The sequence below is a fragment of the Bos indicus genome, chromosome 13 (genome assembly GCF_029378745.1).
Source record: "Bos indicus isolate NIAB-ARS_2022 breed Sahiwal x Tharparkar chromosome 13, NIAB-ARS_B.indTharparkar_mat_pri_1.0, whole genome shotgun sequence".
In the NCBI taxonomy this organism is placed as follows: Eukaryota; Metazoa; Chordata; class Mammalia; order Artiodactyla; family Bovidae; genus Bos; species Bos indicus.
In genome coordinates this window covers 70,760,928-70,779,779 of record NC_091772.1, presented here as the reverse complement: position 1 = coordinate 70,779,779, position 18,852 = coordinate 70,760,928, and the positions used below count along the sequence as shown (strand labels likewise).

General features: G+C 47.0%; 1 protein-coding gene across 12 annotated transcripts in view; it reads left to right on the top strand.

The window, feature by feature from the left end:
• Positions 1 to 18,852, top strand: part of PTPRT (protein tyrosine phosphatase receptor type T) — a 1,149,770-nt gene that overhangs the window by 1,060,837 nt on the left and 70,081 nt on the right. For all 12 annotated transcript variants that reach the window (XM_070801694.1, XM_070801706.1, XM_070801700.1 and 9 more), the window contains one exon: positions 15,138 to 15,225. In XM_070801694.1, coding sequence (XP_070657795.1) covers positions 15,138 to 15,225 — 88 coding nt within the window. The remainder of the gene's footprint in view (positions 1 to 15,137; positions 15,226 to 18,852) is intronic.

Below are 18,852 nucleotides of genomic sequence, written 5' to 3'. Positions count from 1 at the left end.
GCATGTAAACTTGAATATATACTATATTTTAAGTTCAGTGACTTGAAATAATGCATGACTGGTCCTAAACTGAGAGTCAGAATGCCTAGGTTCAAGTCCTGTCTCTTTCATTAAGTATCTGGGTGACCTTGGGCCAATTACTCCTCCTCTCCAGGCCTCCCTTTTCATATTTATGCAATGAGAGTGCAGGCATTGGTCAAAGGGATCCAAAGAGTGCTCTGTCCGTGCAGGGTTGGGAGTCTCAGTAGGAACCAGTTGTCCAGGCCAGGTGGCTCCTCCATCCTACCCGTATCTCCACTAGACTTCACTCTCTGGGGCTCCCACCCTGCTGGTTATGTCTCAAGCCTTAGCTGCCATGACTGACCAGGGGGCCTTGTGTTCCTAAGTACTCAAGGAGGCCTAAGGCAAATTAACTGCACTTCCCATACAGATCAGAAGCTTCCAACATTGACTGCATGTTAGAATTACCCAGGGAAGTTTTAAGAACACCAACACCCAGGCCATCTTTCAGACTAATTACATCAGAATCTCTGAAAGTGGGATCCAGGGATCAATATTTTCTAAGCTCTCCAGATGACTCTAATGTACTTTCAAGGTAGAGTCGCTGGTCTCAGGAGACCCATGGAGTCCCCAGCACTTGCCTTTCTTGTGCCCACAGACCCCTGCCCTCACCCGCAGAACTGACCGCTGGTGACGTTCGTTGCCTATGGAAGCATGTGGTGACCCCTCAGATCTACCCTGCTGTTGAAACACAGCCACATTAAAGTCAAGGGGCTTCTGCACATGATCTTGGATCTCAGAGTCTTCCTTCCTCCCCTTCCTATCACCCCCAGCCCAAATTCCCCCAGCTTCCCCCAGTTATAAAACAGAAACCCTAAGTGTACCATCAAATGTTAACAGATGTTGACTGGAGAGTTAGGTTTGTCTGTGAGTCCTAGAACCCCAGCCACCATCAGGGTCAGCTGAATGTCAAGTTTGGGAAGGATGCTGGGAAAGAAGATGCGGTGACTTTGTGATGGAGAGAAGGAAGAGAATTGTGTTAATCCCTGTCCAATCCAGCCAGCCTGTTGTCATAATGAATAGAACAAGCCCAGTAGGGAAACCAGAAGGTATCTGGTTATTACAGCTCCATTAAGACTATTTAAGGCAACAAGGAACAGCTGTGAGGCATATGATACAGCCTAATGAAGAGCAAACATTTGTTCATCTTCCAGCTCTGGGCAGACACGCTGTGTGCGTGGCTTGTGTGGGGTGAGGCCAGTGGCCAGTGTTGCCATCTTTGTTAGTCGTCTGTGGGTGGTGTTGGGCGGGCAGCTTTGATGGAGTGTAACCATGGAGATGGATGCTTCAAATCACCCCCAGGTGCCCTCTGCTCTGCTCAGAGCCACCCAAGCAAAGACAGAGCCGACCTTCTGCTTCTACAACTTTTTTTTTCCTCCCTTCTCTTGGTAAGAGAGTCACAAAACATCCCACTGTAGGTAACCTCTGGGTTCTGGTCCAGCTCTTCAATTTGCAAATAAGTGATTCTTGGGTAAGGACACAGGGAATTAGTGGCAGAAGCCCAAATCATGAAAGGGAATACCATGCTTGTTCTCCAGCTCTGGAAACTCAAAACGACCAAAATAGAAAGACCTGATTCCACCTGCTTATTTCAGTCCATGTTCCATGGATTAAAATAAGGAGAAAGTGGGCCATTTCCAGAGGTGTCCCAAACACATCATGTGGTTTCAGACTTGGAAGTTTTCCCTGTTAAGAAAGGGCTCATGTTCAAGAGACTATTAACTGAAACTTTTCCTTTGAGCTTATTTTTATTTTTCCACTTGGTATTCTGTTTACAACATAGCAAATAGATATTTTCTATTTAATTGGAACCCTCCCCAATCAAAGGAGCAATTTTGAGGTGCTACCATAGAAAACTATCTCAACTGAGAATCAAGCCCTGGTTCTCAATTTGCCCCTGACACGATGGGTAGACTTGTGTGAGACTCTTCCGTCTCTGGGTCCATGTCTTATCTTCTGTGAAATGTTTATTATATATCATGGACTCCTGAAGCCTGATGATATATGCTTATGCTTCATTTGGCCAGAAACATTTATTGAGTACCTACTGAGTACCTTACACTGAGTAGAGTACTGGGGATAGTTAGAAAGATAAAAACAGTAAAGACCCTACTTTAAAGGAAGCACATGGTCTTACCACACCATGTAATTATATAAAAGAACTCTAGTTAGCATGCTTTGAGAAAGGGCAGTCCAGGGTGAAAGCAGGTTTTGTTGTTTAGTTTTGCTTTTTGTCAGTTATTACTTCAAGAACAATTAGAAATTTTCTAAAAGATGAGACACTGAGTTGAAGAAAAGAAGAAGGCTGAGTTGAAAAAAAGTATGCATGACAAAGCAAACCACACATTTAGGGGCTCAGAAACATAAAGGGATTGAAATATTGCAAGTCACCTCTTACATGGGAAACAAAGATGCCTGTCTAGGAAATGAGAAAACTCAAAATGAAACTAGTTGGGGAGATAAATAGGAAGTTTTCACAGTTTTCCTGAACAGAATTAACCAAAAAAAAAAAAAAAAAAAAAACAATTAACATACCCTTTGCCAGTCCACCCCTTAATTCTAGCTGACCTCAAGTTTAGGGGAGAGCTGTTGACCCAGAGACACCTCCCAAAAGCTCACATGTGAAGATAGAGAAAATGTGTGGACAGGGCCAACAGGTTATAGCTTGGGATGGGATTCAGGGGTCTCTGAGATCACAGACGCAGGGATGGGAGGAATAGAGGTATCCTAGTATGAGCTTTCCCAGCAAACCATAGGCCTCTTGGAGGTAAAGCCAGCATCTTGCTCTTCTCTCTTCTCTGAAACATATGGAAAATAGTATAGTAATCAGTTCAGTTCAGTCACTCAGTCGTGTCCGACTCTTTGCAACCCCATGACTCGCAGCACGCCAGGCCTCCCTGTCCATCACCAACTCCCAGAGTTCACTCAGACTCACATCCATCGAGTCAGTGATGCCATCCAGCCATCTCATCCTCTGTCCTCCCCTGCTCCTCCTGCCCCCTATCCCTCCCAGCATCAGAGTCTTTTCCAATGAGTCAACTCTTCACATGAGGTGGCCAAAGTACTGGAGTTTCAGCTTCAGCATCATTCCTTCCAAAGAAATCCCAGGGCTGATCTCTTTCAGAATGGACTGGTTGGATCTCCGTGCAGTCCAAGGGACTCTAAAGAGTCTTCTCCAACACCACAATTCAAAAGCATCAATTCTTCAGCGCTCAGCCTTCTTCACATTCAGACTTTCACATCCATACATGACCACAGGAAAAACCATAGCCTTGACTAGACAGACCTTTGTTGGCAAAGTAATGTCTCTGCTTTTAAATATGCTAGCTAGGTTGGTCATAACTTTCCTTCCAAGGAGTAAGTGTTTTAATTTCATGGCTGCAGTCACCATCTGCAGTGATTTTGGAGCCCCCAAAAATAAAGTCTGACACTGTTTCCACTGTTTCCCCATCTATCTGCCATGAGGTGATGGGACCAAATGCCATGATCTTCATTTTCTGAATGTTGAGCTTTAAGCCAACTTTTTCACTCTCCACTTTCACTTTCATCAAGAGGCTTTTTAGTTCCTCTTCACTTTCTGCCATAAGGGTGGTGTCATCTGCATATCTGAGGTTATTGATATTTCTCCCAGCAATCTTGATTCCAGCTTGTGTTTCTTCCAGTCCAGCATTTCTCATGATGTACTCTGCATACAAGTTAAATAAGCAAGGTGACAATATACAGCCTTGACATACTCCTTTTCCTATTTGGAACCAGTCTGTTGTTCCATGTCCAGTTCTAACTGTTGCTTCCTGACCTGCATACAGATTTCTCAAGAGGCAGGTCAGGTGGTCTGGTATTCCCATCTCTTTCAGAATTTTCCACAGTTTCTTGTGATCCGCACAGTCAAAGGCTTTGGCATAGTCAATAAAGCAGAAATAGATGGTTTTCTGGAACTCTCTTGCTTTTTCCATGATCCAGCGGATGTTGGCAATTTGATCTCTGGTTCCTCTGTCTTTTCTAAAACCAGCTTGAACATCTGGAAGTTCATAGTTCACGTATTGCTGAAGCCTGGTTTGGAGAATTTTGAGCATTACTTTACTAGCGTGTGAGATGAGTGCAATTGTGCAGTACTTTGAGCATTCTTTGGCATTGCCTTTCTTTGGGATTGGAATGAAAACTGACCTTTCTGGTCCTGTGGCCACCACTGAGTTTTCCAAATTTGCTGGCATATTGAGTGCAGCACTTTCACAGCATCATCTTTCAGGATTTGGAATAGCTCAACTGGAATTCCATCACCTCCACTAGCTTTGTTCGTAGTGATGCTTTCTAAGGCCCACTTGACTTCACATTCCAGGATGTCTGGCTCTAGATGAGTGATCATACCATCATGATTATCTGGGTCGTGAAGATCTTTTTTGTACAGTTCTTCTGTGTATTCTTGCCACCTGTTCTTAATATCTTCTGCTTCTGTTAGGTCCATACCATTTCTGTCCTTTATTGAGCCCATTTTTGCATGAAATGTTCCCTTGGGTATCTCTAATTTTCTTGAAGAGATCTCTAGTCTTTCCCATTCTGTTGTTTTCCTCTATTTCTTTGTATTGATCGTTGAGTATAGTAATACCAAATATTAATGTAATTGATTTGCAAAGTACTGGTGAAAACAATTTGTGAATAAGAACAGTTCCATCCAGAACTTCCCTGGTGGTCCGGTGGTTAAGAATCTGCCTGCCAATGTAGGGGACACAGGTTCCATTCCTGATCCATGAAGATCCCACATGCCACGAGGCAACTAAGCCTGTGCACTGAACTGCTGAGCCCACACTCTAGACCCACGAGCTGTACCTGCTGAGCTCGCGCACCCTGGACCCCATGCTCAGCCACATAAGAAGCCCAAGATGGCTAGATGGCATCACCAACTCAACAGACATGAGTTTGAGTAAACTCCGGGAGTTCGCGATGGTCAGGGAGGCCTGGTGTGCTGCAGTCCATGGGGTCTCAAAGAGTCAGACACAGCTGAGCAGCTGAACTGAACACCATAAGTAAAGAGTAGACCTCACTCACCTCAGCTAGAGGTACCCGCCATGCAGCAACAGAGACCAGCACAGCCAAAAAAAAATAATAATTTTTTTTTTTAAGAAAAGAATAGTTCCATTCAGAAAGTTAAAAGGCAGTATTTCTTAAAGAAACTGACACAGAAAGACCCTTATATCCATGGGCTATCTCTGTAGGTGTGTAGAGTGTCCTTAGGGTCAATCTTCCCCAGGAATTTGCTGATTCCATCTACCTTCCTACCCAAAGCAGTGGTCCTTTTTTATTTATATGTATGATTTTATTTATGTATTTGTGTGTGACTTTGCTGGGTCTTCCTTGCTGCGTGGGCTTTGCTCTAGTTGTAGAGAGCAGGGGCTCCTCTTCATTGTCATGCACAGGCTTCTTATCGCTGTGGCTTCTTTTGCTGCAGAACCCAGGTTCTAGGGCACCTGGGCTTCAGTTGTTTTGGTTCCCAGGTTCTAGAGCACAGGCTCAGTAGTTGTGGTACACAGGCTTAGTTTCTCTACGGCGTATGGGATCATCCCAGACCAGGGATCAAACCCATGTCTCCTGCACTGGCAGGCAGATTCTTTATGACCAAGCCACCAGGGAAGCCCCCAGAACAGCAGTTCTTAAACGGTGCTATGTGTCAGAACCACCTGGAGTTAGTAAAGAACATTGAGACACTGGTTCACTGATGTGGGACAGGGTGCAGGCCTCTGCATGCTACCAAATTCTCTAGACTGTCTGGATCCCTACCAAAGTGTGAGAACCACTGACCTAAAATTTGTCGTTTAAAGGAAATCGTGTCACTTTTAATGGGGCCTTTTAAAGAGAGCTCTGTGACTCTCTATGCAGACACACGTTCAACTCTTCTGCTTGTTCCAAGCTTCTGTCACAGACAAATACCCCCATCTTGTTGCCATCTGATTTTCAACTCAGCATCTCCTGCCGAACTCATAAATTACCGTCTACTTAGTGACACGGCACACAATAATATTTGCTCTCCTGATGCCACTCTGAGCAGACGTCATTAGTCATCCTCCCCTGCCTTCTCTGTCCACATTTATAATCTCTGAGGTGTGCTCTTTTCAGCAGAGGTGGAGGCATTTGTTGAAAGCATGGCCTCTGCCAGGGCCACTGCTAACTCAAAGAGCACCTTAGAGTGAAATAGCAAAAAATACACCTGTCTCAAGATACTTGACTTTATCACCTTCCAGAAAATGTTCATAATATGTACAGAAATCTCTCATGCCTACCAGATGCATGGTGTTCACTTAGGTGTGATGATTTTGAGTTATGTACAACCTGTACAACCATCCATGATGTCTCTTGCCATCCATCAGCTAACCATGGTCTTCAGTAAACATGGGTATTTATCAAACTCTTGGACCACAGTAGAGACCAGACCTTAGGCTTCCAATGACCGATGAAACTCCTTCTCACTCCCTGAATATGTGTCTTGCCTGTACCTAGGGTGACCAACTTGTCCCAGTTTGTTTGGGGTGGTCCCTGGTTTTTTTTTATTTTTGCTTTTATTTATTTTTTTCCAAACTTTTTATTTTGTGTTGGGGTATAGCCAATTAGCACTGTTGTGATGGTTTCAAGTGAACAGCAAAGGGACTCAGCCATCCATATACATGTATCCATTCTCCCCCAAATTCCCCTGCCATCCAGGCTGCCACATAACGCTGAGTAGAGTTCCATGTGCTGTACAACAGATCCTCATTGGTTATCCATTTTAAATATAGCAGTGTGCATGTGACCTCAGGATGGTCCCGGTTGTAAACAAAAGTCCTGCATCCTGGGAACCCCTTTCATCTGAGGCAAACCAGGAAGGATGTTCAGGGAGCCCCCTATCTTTGATCTGGTGACAATAAACTGTATGTTTCTGCTCAGTAGGAAGCAGGAGAATGAATTCTGGGAGTGAGCCCAGGAGGCTTGATAGCTTATCCTTGGGACAGAAGAGTCTGAATACCTGTCATGTGCCAGCTACCTGTGAGCACTATCTCTGGTCGTCACCAATCATCGTAAAACTCCAGGGGTGTATTATGTTTAATTTATTAATACATGCTACAATATTTATTGGAGGGATGCAGTGTGTACAGTTCTATGAGTTTAAACAAATGCATGGAGTCATGTAAACACCCAAACAATCAGGATACAGAAGAGTTCCATCAGCAAAAGATTTACTTGCTGCCCCTGTGTAGTCAAGTCTTCCCCTCTGCCCCTCACCTGAAGGTTTCATTATTGACTTAACTGTCAGAAAAGTTCATTGAGATTTGGAGTGGTGAAATGATTGGCAGTAAAAATATGCAAACACTTTAGTCTGTCTGCCTTTTGCAAAGCTCTGCCTGTCCCTGTCTCATATGCATGGCCAGAGATTTTTTTTTTTTTCACGCTATACATGAGGGAAAGACCCAGGTAAGATGGTTCTCCTTGGTGAAGACTGTCCAGGGTCTTCCCTGCACCAGAAGAGTGGAATAATGGGGAGAGTCATGGGATCTCCTGCCCAGGGAAAACCTGGCAGGGTGGGCTCATCCTGGAGGAAGCAAGCCCTCAGCTGTGCCCTGGAATGTCAGCCAGGAACCGCCTGGTCAACAGCGCCTGGGCCTGGTTTTGCTGCATGCCAGGGCATATCATATCCAGTTATCTCCAGGGATATAGCCAGGCTGAAGGGAGTAAGGAGGGCATCGTAGCTGTAACAGAATCTGCTGAGGTTAGTGGATGAACAGGTGAAAGGAATGGATCAGGGCACTCTCAGCTGTGGATCGGAGGTGAGCTGCTCTTGGAAGCCCTGTGTCCTGATGTCTTACTGCTGGGGGCCTAACTCAAGGAGGCTTGAGCAGAGTGTCCAAAGAAGGGTGGCAAGTTTCAGAAAAGACTTTCATATTTCAATAGGATCAAACCAATAGGTAGGAAGAGGAATCAGCCAGGCAAGCATGAGGGCCAATTCTCAGTTCTAACAGGAGATTGAAGTGTGAATGGGGGAGACCATGGTAGCTTACAGAGTGCTGTGATTCAGCAGAGTCGGGCAGTAGAAGCCTGAGACGTGTGGTCAGGGGATCCGAGCTCCCACTGGCTCCAGAGGACCTCAGCTCCATGACTGGGAGGGATGGTGGCTGGAATGCAACCAAAAGAAGAGTTGGTCTGGGACAAGTGACAGGTGATAGTCTTATCCTGCAGTCTGTGAAGCCTGTCAAGAAGGGTAAAGGGAGGGTTCAAGAGGCAAGTGCTCTTAGCCACTTGTCATGATGCTGGTACTGGTTAGCCTCCCTATTAAAAAAAAAAAAAGTCCAAAGTATCCCCGTTGACTTAAAATATCTTGTATCTTTGGCTGTGGTTCACAAGACCTCAACTGAGCAACACACCATCCTCATATGTCACTTACGTTCTCTCAACTCTGGAGAGCCTCCCTTCAATTTCCAGAACACACCAACCTCATTCCATCTCAGGGCCACTGTACCCACTGTCATTCTGGAACATTCTTCCCCCAGCTCTTGTCACGGCTGGCTTCTGCTTATCATCTATTTTTCAGCTCAACCGTGAGACCTACTGGAGTTGAACAATCTAGACCTAGAAACTGTGGGACATCTCAGGAAGAGGATGTCAGAAAGGACTTCTAGGACATGGGCTGTGTTAGGCGATGTGGGGCTTTGTTCTACTGGACACCATCAGGAAGTGGTAGGATTGGGTACCTTAGTAAATCTTATTAGAAGGGGCACAAGCTTGAGGCTAAAGCTGAAATTGGCACAAGGAGCAGCAGTCACTCATAGGAGCCAGGATAGGGGTGGGGTTTTGGCATGGACAGTATTCCTGCCTTTGTTTATGTTAGAATAGGCTTCCTTGGTAGCTCAGACGGTAAAGAATCCACCTGTAGTACTGAAGACCTGGGTTCAATCCCCAAGTCAGGAAGATCCCCTGGAGAAGGGAGCGGTTACCCACTCCAGTATTCTTGCCTGGAGAATTCCATGGAGAGAGGAGCCTATTGGGCTACAATCCATGAGGTCAGAAAGAGTCGGACATGACTGAGCAACTAAGCATAACCACAGAGTGGTCGTGTTTTTGCCTTGCTCCATCCGGGTCTCAGAGTTGCCGTGTCTGATGTTGGCATTCAGGGAAATTATGTTCAGCAGGAAAGCACCAAGGTCCAGCTGGGAGTGCCAGGCCAGCTCCCAGAAGTCAGGGGCTGCGCTTTTCCTTCTCAGATGTCACTTTTTCAGAGTCCTGCCCGATTCAGCCAGCCTAACTTGCTCCCTTATCCTGAGTCACTGTCTATCCCAGGACTTCGTTTGCTGCCTTTGTAGCACTTGTCGTAAGTAAGAATTATCTTGTTTATTGTTTGCATCTTCATACAACTAGACAAAAAGCCCATGAGATCTCATCTGCTGTGTCCATTTTTATTATTTCTGGGACCTAGCACGGTCCTGGTACTCAGATTGTCACAAGGAAAGAAAGGAAAGAAGAAGGGGTAAAGGGAAGATGAGCTCACCTGATATGTATTCTTGGGTCAGTCATTTCCTGTTTCCGGACTTCACTGTGCTGATCTGAATCCTTTTGAGGATTCAGTGGTTGCTACAGCTGCCTCCAGAGAGGCAGGCATCCCCAAATGTACCTTGTAGGACTGAAAAAACCTGACCGCCTGAGAAAAGCAACACCAGAGGAGTTAGAAGCATTTCCACACTCAGGGAAAAGTGTAAAAATAGAGCTCAGCACTCTCAGGAGAAGTGGGTGAGAAAAGGAAAGTGGAGATTGATAATGGATGAATGTAATGAGATGGCAATTTTGGTTTCAAAAGAATGTGATGAGCTCCTAATGACTGCCACCATTCCCTGGTCAATCTACTGTAACTAGCCACTAATGCAAAAATAATGCCCCTCAGCTGGCTCACTTTGAAGATGGAGAGGAGTCTCCCTTTCATACTTTCACCCCCTCGTGTTTTTTCCCTTCCTAAGATTATCCCCTATTAGACTGTAGCTGCCTAAAAATGGAAATGGGTGTGTGATCAAAGTCTGCAATTTAAGGAGTCATAACCACTCCCTCCTGGGCAGCTCCTCGGTGTTTCCTCTCTGCCTTTGTCAACATCATCCCAGCCCCCGGGCCCACCCATTCTCCTTCATCCCCCCCCCCCCCACTCCCAGGGGGACACAGAGGCTCTCAGAGCTGTGCCAGCAGTCTCTGTGGTCTCTACGGAGAAGTGCCACTCAGCACAACTCATCAGGACCATTTAGGGTTTTTCAGAGGAGATCGCCACACGGGGTTTATCCTGAAGAGCATGGCCTGGATAAGGACTGCCAAACTGTGCCATCCCGGGCCCCAGGTGGACATACGCCTGTGTTCACCCAGGGGGTGGACGGGGACATTCAAACCTCTGCAGTGTCGCAGTGCAGAGGGAGCATGCGAGGGGCCCCATGGATCAGGGCAAAGGCACGGGACATGGAAACAGGGTAAATGAAAAGCCCCAGTGGGTCTGTCCAAAAGCGAAGCAAAAAGCTTTTGTGTGTAGTGAGCTCTCCACCACTGAGGGCATCCAAATAGCAGAGTTAGGGATCACTTTATCAGCTGCCTGGAAGCCCATTGTAGGAAGGAGCACAGACAACTTATTTTAAAGGTCACCTCCAGTTCTCAGATTCCAGGATCTTTGCCTTCTGTCTGCACAGCATCCACCTCACCCACTATTTTTTTCATCTATCCATCCATTCATTTATTCAAAGGCGGTGATTCAAGCACATATGAAATACAAAGCATTGGTTTATGAAGATACCATTGTGAATAAGATGCTACCACTTATCTAGAGTGAGTTACCTAGATAAGATATTCAAATCATCAGATGTAAACAGTCCGTATAATAACAGAAGTAACTGACTAGCTGGGACACAGTGGCATGGTGGGAAGGTAAGCAAGGGAGGTTTCACAAAAGACAAGGTGCTTGAACCGGGTTTGGAAGGATATGTAAGAGTTTTACCAGGCAGACTCGGGTGGGAGAAAACTTCAAACAGAGGGAACAGCATGTGTCTAGTCAGTCTCACAAGTTTATAACACCTGAAATTGTGGCATTGTGTTTAGTTGCCAATCATTGATATATTGATTTAAGGGTAAGCAATGAGATTGGAGGGGCAGCCGGGGTGAAATCATTAAGGATCTTGTATTTAAGAGTTTGGAATTTATCCTGAAGACAGTGACAGGGGGAATAACTGGGTCCTATTCACAGTTTGAAAGATTTCTCTGATTATACAAGAGAATGGATTGGAAGAGGCAAAACCAAGGCCAGAGGAGACTTGTGGGAAAGTGTTTCTCACTTTTGATAAATTTGGTACATTCACTATTGCAAGAATCATGGCCACACATTAGAATCACTTGGGGAGTTTTAAATACTACTGGCGTCTGTGTCCCTTAGACGCTGATTTAGTGGTCTGGGGTAGGGCCACAGCTTTGGGAGTTTTAAACCTTCCACAGACAATTCTAATGTTCAGCCATTATGAAACCTTAAGCTAACTGTAACCTGAGCCCTGGCACATAATACGTGGCCAGCAGATTTTTATTTTTCCAAAAAAAAAAAAGAGTATAAAAACATTCCCAGGGTGCTCTGCTTGGTTTCACACTACTTTGGGTGGATGTAATTAATTAGATAAACATCAGGAAGTCCATCGCTACGACTGAGACCAACACACCCCACCCCTACAAAGACCCAGGAATATAGAGGCCTGGCAAGTTGCCTGAAAGAGCTGGGATGAGAGGATAAGGCCAAGGCTGGAATCTGGCTTCTAAAGAGTTCCATGCAAAAGGAGGAACCATTTGCATTCTACAGGTGGCCTGTGCTGGTGATGACAGGGATGCAGGGTGATGGTCAATTACAATGAGGAGTAAGCAGAGGATGAAGAGAAGGAAAAGGAGACGCAAGTCCTCCACTTGCAGAATGAGCACTCTCTTATCTCCCTAACACTTTTTTCACACGCAGATTTAGCGTAGAGCCTTGTGCCTGTTTGCTTCTCCAGGGTACAAGTCGAAGGGTTTCTGACACCCAGAGAACTACATTCTGATCAAGTAATAGCTGGGAAGGTGCCCTGTTATCCCAGTCTAAAACCCTGGGCAAAACTAAGTTGGAGAACATGGCTTAGCCCGGGCAAGCACCTGTCACCCCATCTCCATTCACTCTGGAATGGCTTGGTAACAGAATGGACACCCATTCTATCTACCCAGCCACCGCCTAGCTGAGGAACATGATCATGCTTCTAGAATAAAGCTCAGTAAACTACAGCCACAGGCTGAATCCAGCCCAGCACTTGTGTTTGTAAATCAGGTTTTAGTGGAACGCAGCCACGCCCCTGTGTCTGCACTGTGTCTACGACTGCTTTCACTTTCGCTCCACAACACCGGAGTTGAGTTTGAGTCGTTGGAACAGAGACTCCCTGACTTACCAATCCCATACCGCCTATTATCTGACCCGCTATAGAAAAAGCTTGCCAACTCCTGCACCACGAAAAGACCCACCTAGGCTGGCTTGAAATAGACATAGGAGACTGGAAGCGGAAAAGGGGGCATCCTGAATGGTCTGGGCTTGGAAGAGATAGTGGTCCTGCCTGCCTGTAAAACATCGCCTGCTGAATGGCTGAATTTCTGACCAATCGGGTCACAGACTCCTCCTTGCTCAGAATGTAGACCTGGTAAGAAATAGGTAGGCACAGTGAATGCTGGTGTATTCAGATGGCTGGGAGCTCCTCTCTCCTGCCCTGCTGACAGGGAGCTGTGTAGGCTGAAGAGGTGACAAATCCAGTCTCAGAAGCAGTGCAGGGGCCAACTGAGCGGGACAGCTAGCTTGTTCTTCCAGAGGCAGGAGAGAAGGGCAGTAATCAAGAGGTGGTCTGACATTCACGCTTCTGAAGCTGCTCCCGCTCCCTGAAACGCCCCTCTTTCTTCTCTGTGAAATAAGTGGCTGCTCCTTCCCCAGTGTTTCCATGATACTTGGCTGGTAACTCTGTTAAAGTCACTTCACACGGTTCATTCCTTGTCTGTCTTCTCTCTCTCTTTCTCTTTTTAATTAATTAATTTATGTATTTATTTTTGCCTGCACTGGATCTTCATTGCTGCACGAGGGTTTTCTCTAGTTGCGGCAAGCAAGGGCTCCTTTCTGGTGGTGGTGCACGAGCTCCTCGTTGCCGCGGCATCTCTTGGTACAGGGTACACGCTCCAGAGCACAGGCTCAGTAGTTGTGGTATACAGGCTTAGCTGCCCTGTGGCATGTGCAATCTTCCCAGACCAGGGATAAAACCCATGTCCCTTATGTTGGCAGGGAGATTCTTAACCACTGGGCTACCAGGGATGTCCCTATTTTCTCTTAAACTGATGAGTCTCATCTCTTCCTTCCTTCTTACTCTGACCTTCTGTATCCAACTTCCTAGTCAGAATCTCAGGTTGGATGTTGACTAATCATCTCAAACTTGGCGGCTGCTGCCACTGTTCTTATTATTTTGAACATGTTCAGAAGCGAGTGCTAGGCATGGTTCTAAGTACTTTATATACCCAGAACACAACACTTAATTCCTGCTTCCCCATCTGTTTCTTCTCCATTGCAGTAAAAGATGTGACTCTCCACTCAGTTCTGCCAACCCACCGCCTGTAAGTCAGCCTTCACCTGTCTCTCTCCATCATAACCCATGTCTGAAGTAGACGTGTTGGTGCCCTGCCTGCCTCCCTTCCACTCACTGGTCCCATGTATGCCTATCCAGTGCCCGCCTCCTGTGTCTTTATGCCTCAGGACTTTCTGAAGACAAAAAGCATATGCTCACCTTGCCTACTGCGCATGACAGAAGCGCCAAGGGATTTCCTAAGAGCTGACCTCAACAGTGACTTACGGGAACTGGTGGATGAACACCCCAACTTCCTTCTCCCACTGGGAGGACAACTCTGAGGCATGAGATGGGCCCATGAGATTAAGCCCAGTTGCAGTGGTTACTTGTTCATGGATCTACCCTCTATTGATTTTCTTCTGTTGATTGTCTGACTCTTCCCCCAGCTGCCCCACTGTGTTCCTTAGGCTTACCTCCCAAATAAATCTTGTACTAGAATCCTTGTTTCTGAGTCTGCCTCTGGGGGGAAACAAAAACCTGCAATATCCAACTGAACATCCTAAAATTAATCCCTTCTCACTGCATCCGCTGCTCAGCACCTTGGTCCAGGGTACCGTCATCTCTTGCCTGCACTATTGCAAAACCTTCCTAACTGATCTCCCTGGTTCCTCCCTGGGCCTCCTAGAGTCTGCGTTCCATACACGAGCCAGAATATGCTTTATGAAACAGCAGATCAGCTAACTTCCCTGCCCAAAACCCTCCAGTGGTTTCTCATCACACCCAGAATAGCACTCAGCTTGTTACCAGCAACCACAATGCCTCATGGAGCCTGAACTCGTCCCGCCGCTCCAGATGGCTTTCGTCACTGCTTTCTCCACCTCATCCTTGACTTCGGTTACCACCTTTGCATCCGCTGTTCTCTCTGCCTGGACCACTCCCCACTTCTCTTGGCATTGCTGCCTTTTTCATATCAGGAAGGAATTAGTTTAAATGTCACCTTCTCAGAGAAGCCATTCCAGACTGTGCAACCTGAAATAATTCTCATTCCCCCATCACTGAACCTCTACCCTGCTTTATTTTCTTCATAGCAGTTCTACTATTTAAAATTATATATGTTTTCTTGTTCCTTTGCTATGTCTCCCAGTCAACTGAAAGCTCAAAAGAGGCTCTATTTCTTTGTATTCTGAGTACCTACAATAGCGCCCTACACATATTAGGGATTCAGATACTCACCAAGTGAATGAATAAGCAAATGACTCTCCTCCTGGGCCAGATTTGATCTCATCTCACACACAAAAGATATCAATAACATTTGAGTCAGCGAACAGGTGAATAAGTCAGCGGGGCCAAGTCTGTATTTTTCCCCAGGCCCCATCCAAGAGCATACAGGCTTTTACACTGCATGACCCATCACAGTGGGTCTCCCCACTGGCTCACCTATACCCAGATAAGGCTCCTACCTCAAGCCATTCTAATCACTCTGTCCTTTCTGTTTAGGCCTTACCAGAGGGACAGACAGCTTCGTGGGACACAGCTAAAGAGGACGAAAACCGCAACAAGAATCGATACGGCAACATCATATCCTGTAGGTGACCTTCTGGGAGGACCGCGGGCTTTGGGGATGTAGACTTAAGGAGGCCATCACTGTTATTTACCTGGAATTTGTTACCAGATAATCCTTGATGTTTCCAACTTTGGGTCCTCATGCCAGGCATGGAGCTCTGGCTCAGACTCCCTGTCATCCCTGGGCTGGATGGCTGATCTCAGCCAGAGGCGTTGGGCAGGGAGCTAGCTCCAGGCACAGTGGATTCAGGAAACCTCTCAGGCTTGTGTCTCGTCTGGTGTTATCAACTCAAGAATTCTTCAGGTCAGGGAGGAAGCCCAGACGCAAGGGTGTTCCTAGCAGGCCCCCACTATGCAGAATCCCACCATGGCAGCGACGCTGGGTGGAGAGCAAGGTCTACCTTTGAGGGATGGGCTGAGAACCCCTCGGTGAGAGATGCTGCTACTCCAGGAAGGTAGAGTCCTAAGCAAGGACTGATGCTTAGAAGGAAACTCTGAGCCTAAGCCTGAGGGTTTGGGAAGCAGCCAGCTCAGGATTCAGAGGAGCCCAGGGCTACCCCGTTCACACAGAGGCAGGGCTTAGGGCATCATGACTCCCTCCAGACCCCACGGCTGCTGGGGAGAGAGCTCGGTAGTAATGTGAGTACCTGCCACTCAGGGTCTATGTTGGTGCGGGCGTTGCGTGACACTGAGCTTGCAGGAAGGAAGCTGGTTTTGTGTGGACCTGGGGGAGGCCCGAAAGGACATTGCCTTCTGCTCAGCAGTGAGCTCTAGCATCCCTGGAGGCACCCCGTCATAGTGCGTGATTTGATGAGGACAGTGGCACGGAGTAGCTCAAGCCCACAGAGTAGTTGAAGCCTTGGGCTTCTCTTCCAGCTATGGGGCCTTGGGCTGGTTACCTGACCTCTCTAAGCTTCAGTTTTCTTGCCTTTAAAACGAGGAGAAGAATAAAGATAGAATGGTTGGGGACCGGGGAAGGTACATAAAACCCTTGGCACGGTACCTGGCACCATTACTCCAGCCACAGAGTTACTCTCTCAGCGTCACTGATGAGCAGTGTGGATACACCAGCCCTTCTTATCATAAGCAAAACGCACTGAACATCCACGTGGGGATGTGGAACAAGCTGGGTTGGGGCAGGGAAGCATGATCAGATGTCCGTTTTGGAAAGATCACCAGGGCAGCACTTTGGGAGGGTGCATGAGATTGGGGGAGGCTGGAGGCAGAGAGACCAGCGAGGAGGCTACTGCAATGGTCCTAGCAAGGGACAGTGAGCCCTTAACAGGGGCAGTGACAGTACTTGGATGGGACCCTGCTTGATATTCAGTGCTGGGAGGAGAGGGAGAGACAGGTATGATCAATGTTGTCCACAGCCTTCTACACAACAGAATACAGAGAACAAAGTTTCCTCATACAAAATGTGGAGCATATACTATGATTAGAACAGGAGTCTACAACAGCCCCTCTCCTATGGTGCAGCCAATCTGGACCTTCTGACATCTCATCAGTTGGGTAATAACCATCCCTTGGTCTCCATTCTCAGAGTAACCCAGTTCAGCCAAAAAAAAAGAAAAGAAAAAAAAAATCCTGAATAGCAAGTTATTTCTAGTACGGTTCAATGTTTTGTTTTCTTTGACTGTCTAGACATTGCCTAAGAAAAAGCTGGGAGGAAGAAAGCATAAGATACAGGCAGCCTGTGAAGGAAGAAAGAGGCAGAAGTTTTAGCTTAGCTGTTTCCTGTGCTGATTCAGAAATCGACTGTGAATGGGAGCACTAATCAGAAAAGCATTTATAATTTGTCTCTTGGAAGAGAGTAAGGCAGACAGCAACATTTCCTGCAAATGAAGTGTTGGAAAGAGACGTTCAAGTGCTCAGGAATGTGTATTAAGACCTAAGATGTGTGATTCTCCTCTGAGCCAGGCCCTCTGCTGCCAGGGAGCTCATATGCTGGGCCCAAGTTCTGCTGGCTCTGACCGTTCTGTGCTCTAGTACAATTCCATGTACAGCTCTAGTACACAGTATGTTCCATGCGTACTGTGCCTTAAAACATTTGGTCATTTGTGCATTCCTCCTACTAGATGGTGAGTTCAGATGGAGTCCACTGAATTATAGGCTGTAAGGCTTTGTGTGCTCACTCTAAGCCTCAGTCTTCTCTCTGTAAAATGGGTATAATAATGAAGTATTATAATGGAAAATAATGATAGAAAAAATTAATGACTAGAGCACAGTAAAGAGACCTGCCTCCCTGAGAGACAAGGGTATCCAGGTTAGGCCAGGTTTCTTTGGAAGGAATGATGCTAAAGCTGAAACTCCAGTACTTTGGCCACCTCATGCGAAGAGTTGACTCATTGGAAAAGACTCTGATGCTGGGGGGGATTGGGGGCAGGAGGAGAAGGGGATGACAGATGGCTGGATGGCATCACTGACTCGATGGACGTGAGTCTCAGTGAACTCCGGGAGTTGGTGATGGACAGGGAGGCCTGGCGTGCTGCGATTCATGGGGTCACAAAGAGTCCGACACGACTGAGCGACTGATCTGATCTGATCTGATCTGATGGTCCAAAGCCTCAGGGGCCAAGGTTGGGAAGTTTTGTATCTTTCCGGACCTCCTGGTGCTCACCCTCTGTGCTCAGCATGCTTGACCAAGCCATCATCTGCTCTCATTTGGCCTCAGCCTTCCTTCTTCCTGGTGGTTCCACATCTACTTTGGCCCCCAACCTTATGCCTGTCTCTAACAGAAGCCAGAGGGACCTCCTCAAAATATGAGTCAGATCACGTCCTTGTCCTGCAGAAAACCCTTCAGATGGCTCCCTTCAGTATTGAGCCCCGCATATCCAAAGGCCTCAGCCCTCTCTCCTCCTCATTTATCACTCTCACTGTGGTGTTCTCTCCACCGCAGTCTCCTCAGTTAAGCCCCACTGCCCTTTATTCCGAACCTTGAACTTTCCCCACTCATCATGACACAGGGCCTTTGCACGTTCTCTTTGCTCTATCAACATGCCCTTCTCTCCTCTCTTTGCTAAGTTCTCCTTGTTCTTCAGATCTTTGCTCAGGTGCCACTTCCTCGGGGAATTCTTCTGACCATTATAACTCAGCCAAAACCCCATTATTCACTCCAAGAACACAATGCATGTCTTCTCTTAATTCTCCGTGCTGTTGTGATTTGCGAGCACATGGATGGCCGTCTCTTGGCTGCCTGGTCTCCTCACTGGAACAGATGTCCTGGGATAGCAGGGCCAGAGCCATCTTGCACTTCTGTGGCCCCACACCTGACTTATGGCTGGTGCTCAGTAGACAGGACTGAATGTTGGAACTCACAGACTCCCTGCTGCTGCTGCTAAGTCATTTCAGTCGTGTCCGACTCTGTGCGACCCCATAGACGGCAGCCCACCGGCTCCCCTGTCCCTGGGATTCTCCAGACAAGAACGATGGAGTGGGTTGCCATTTCCTTCTCCAATGCATGAAAGTGAAAGTGGAAGTGAAGTCGTGTCCGACTCTTTGCAACCCCATGGATTGCAGCCCACCAGGCTCCTCCGCCCACGGGATTTTCCAGGCAAGCGTACTGGAGTGGGGTGCCATTGCCTTCTCCAACAGACTCGCTATAAGACCCCAAAGGGCTTGAGCCATGGGTCTCTCCCTTCTGGCTCCC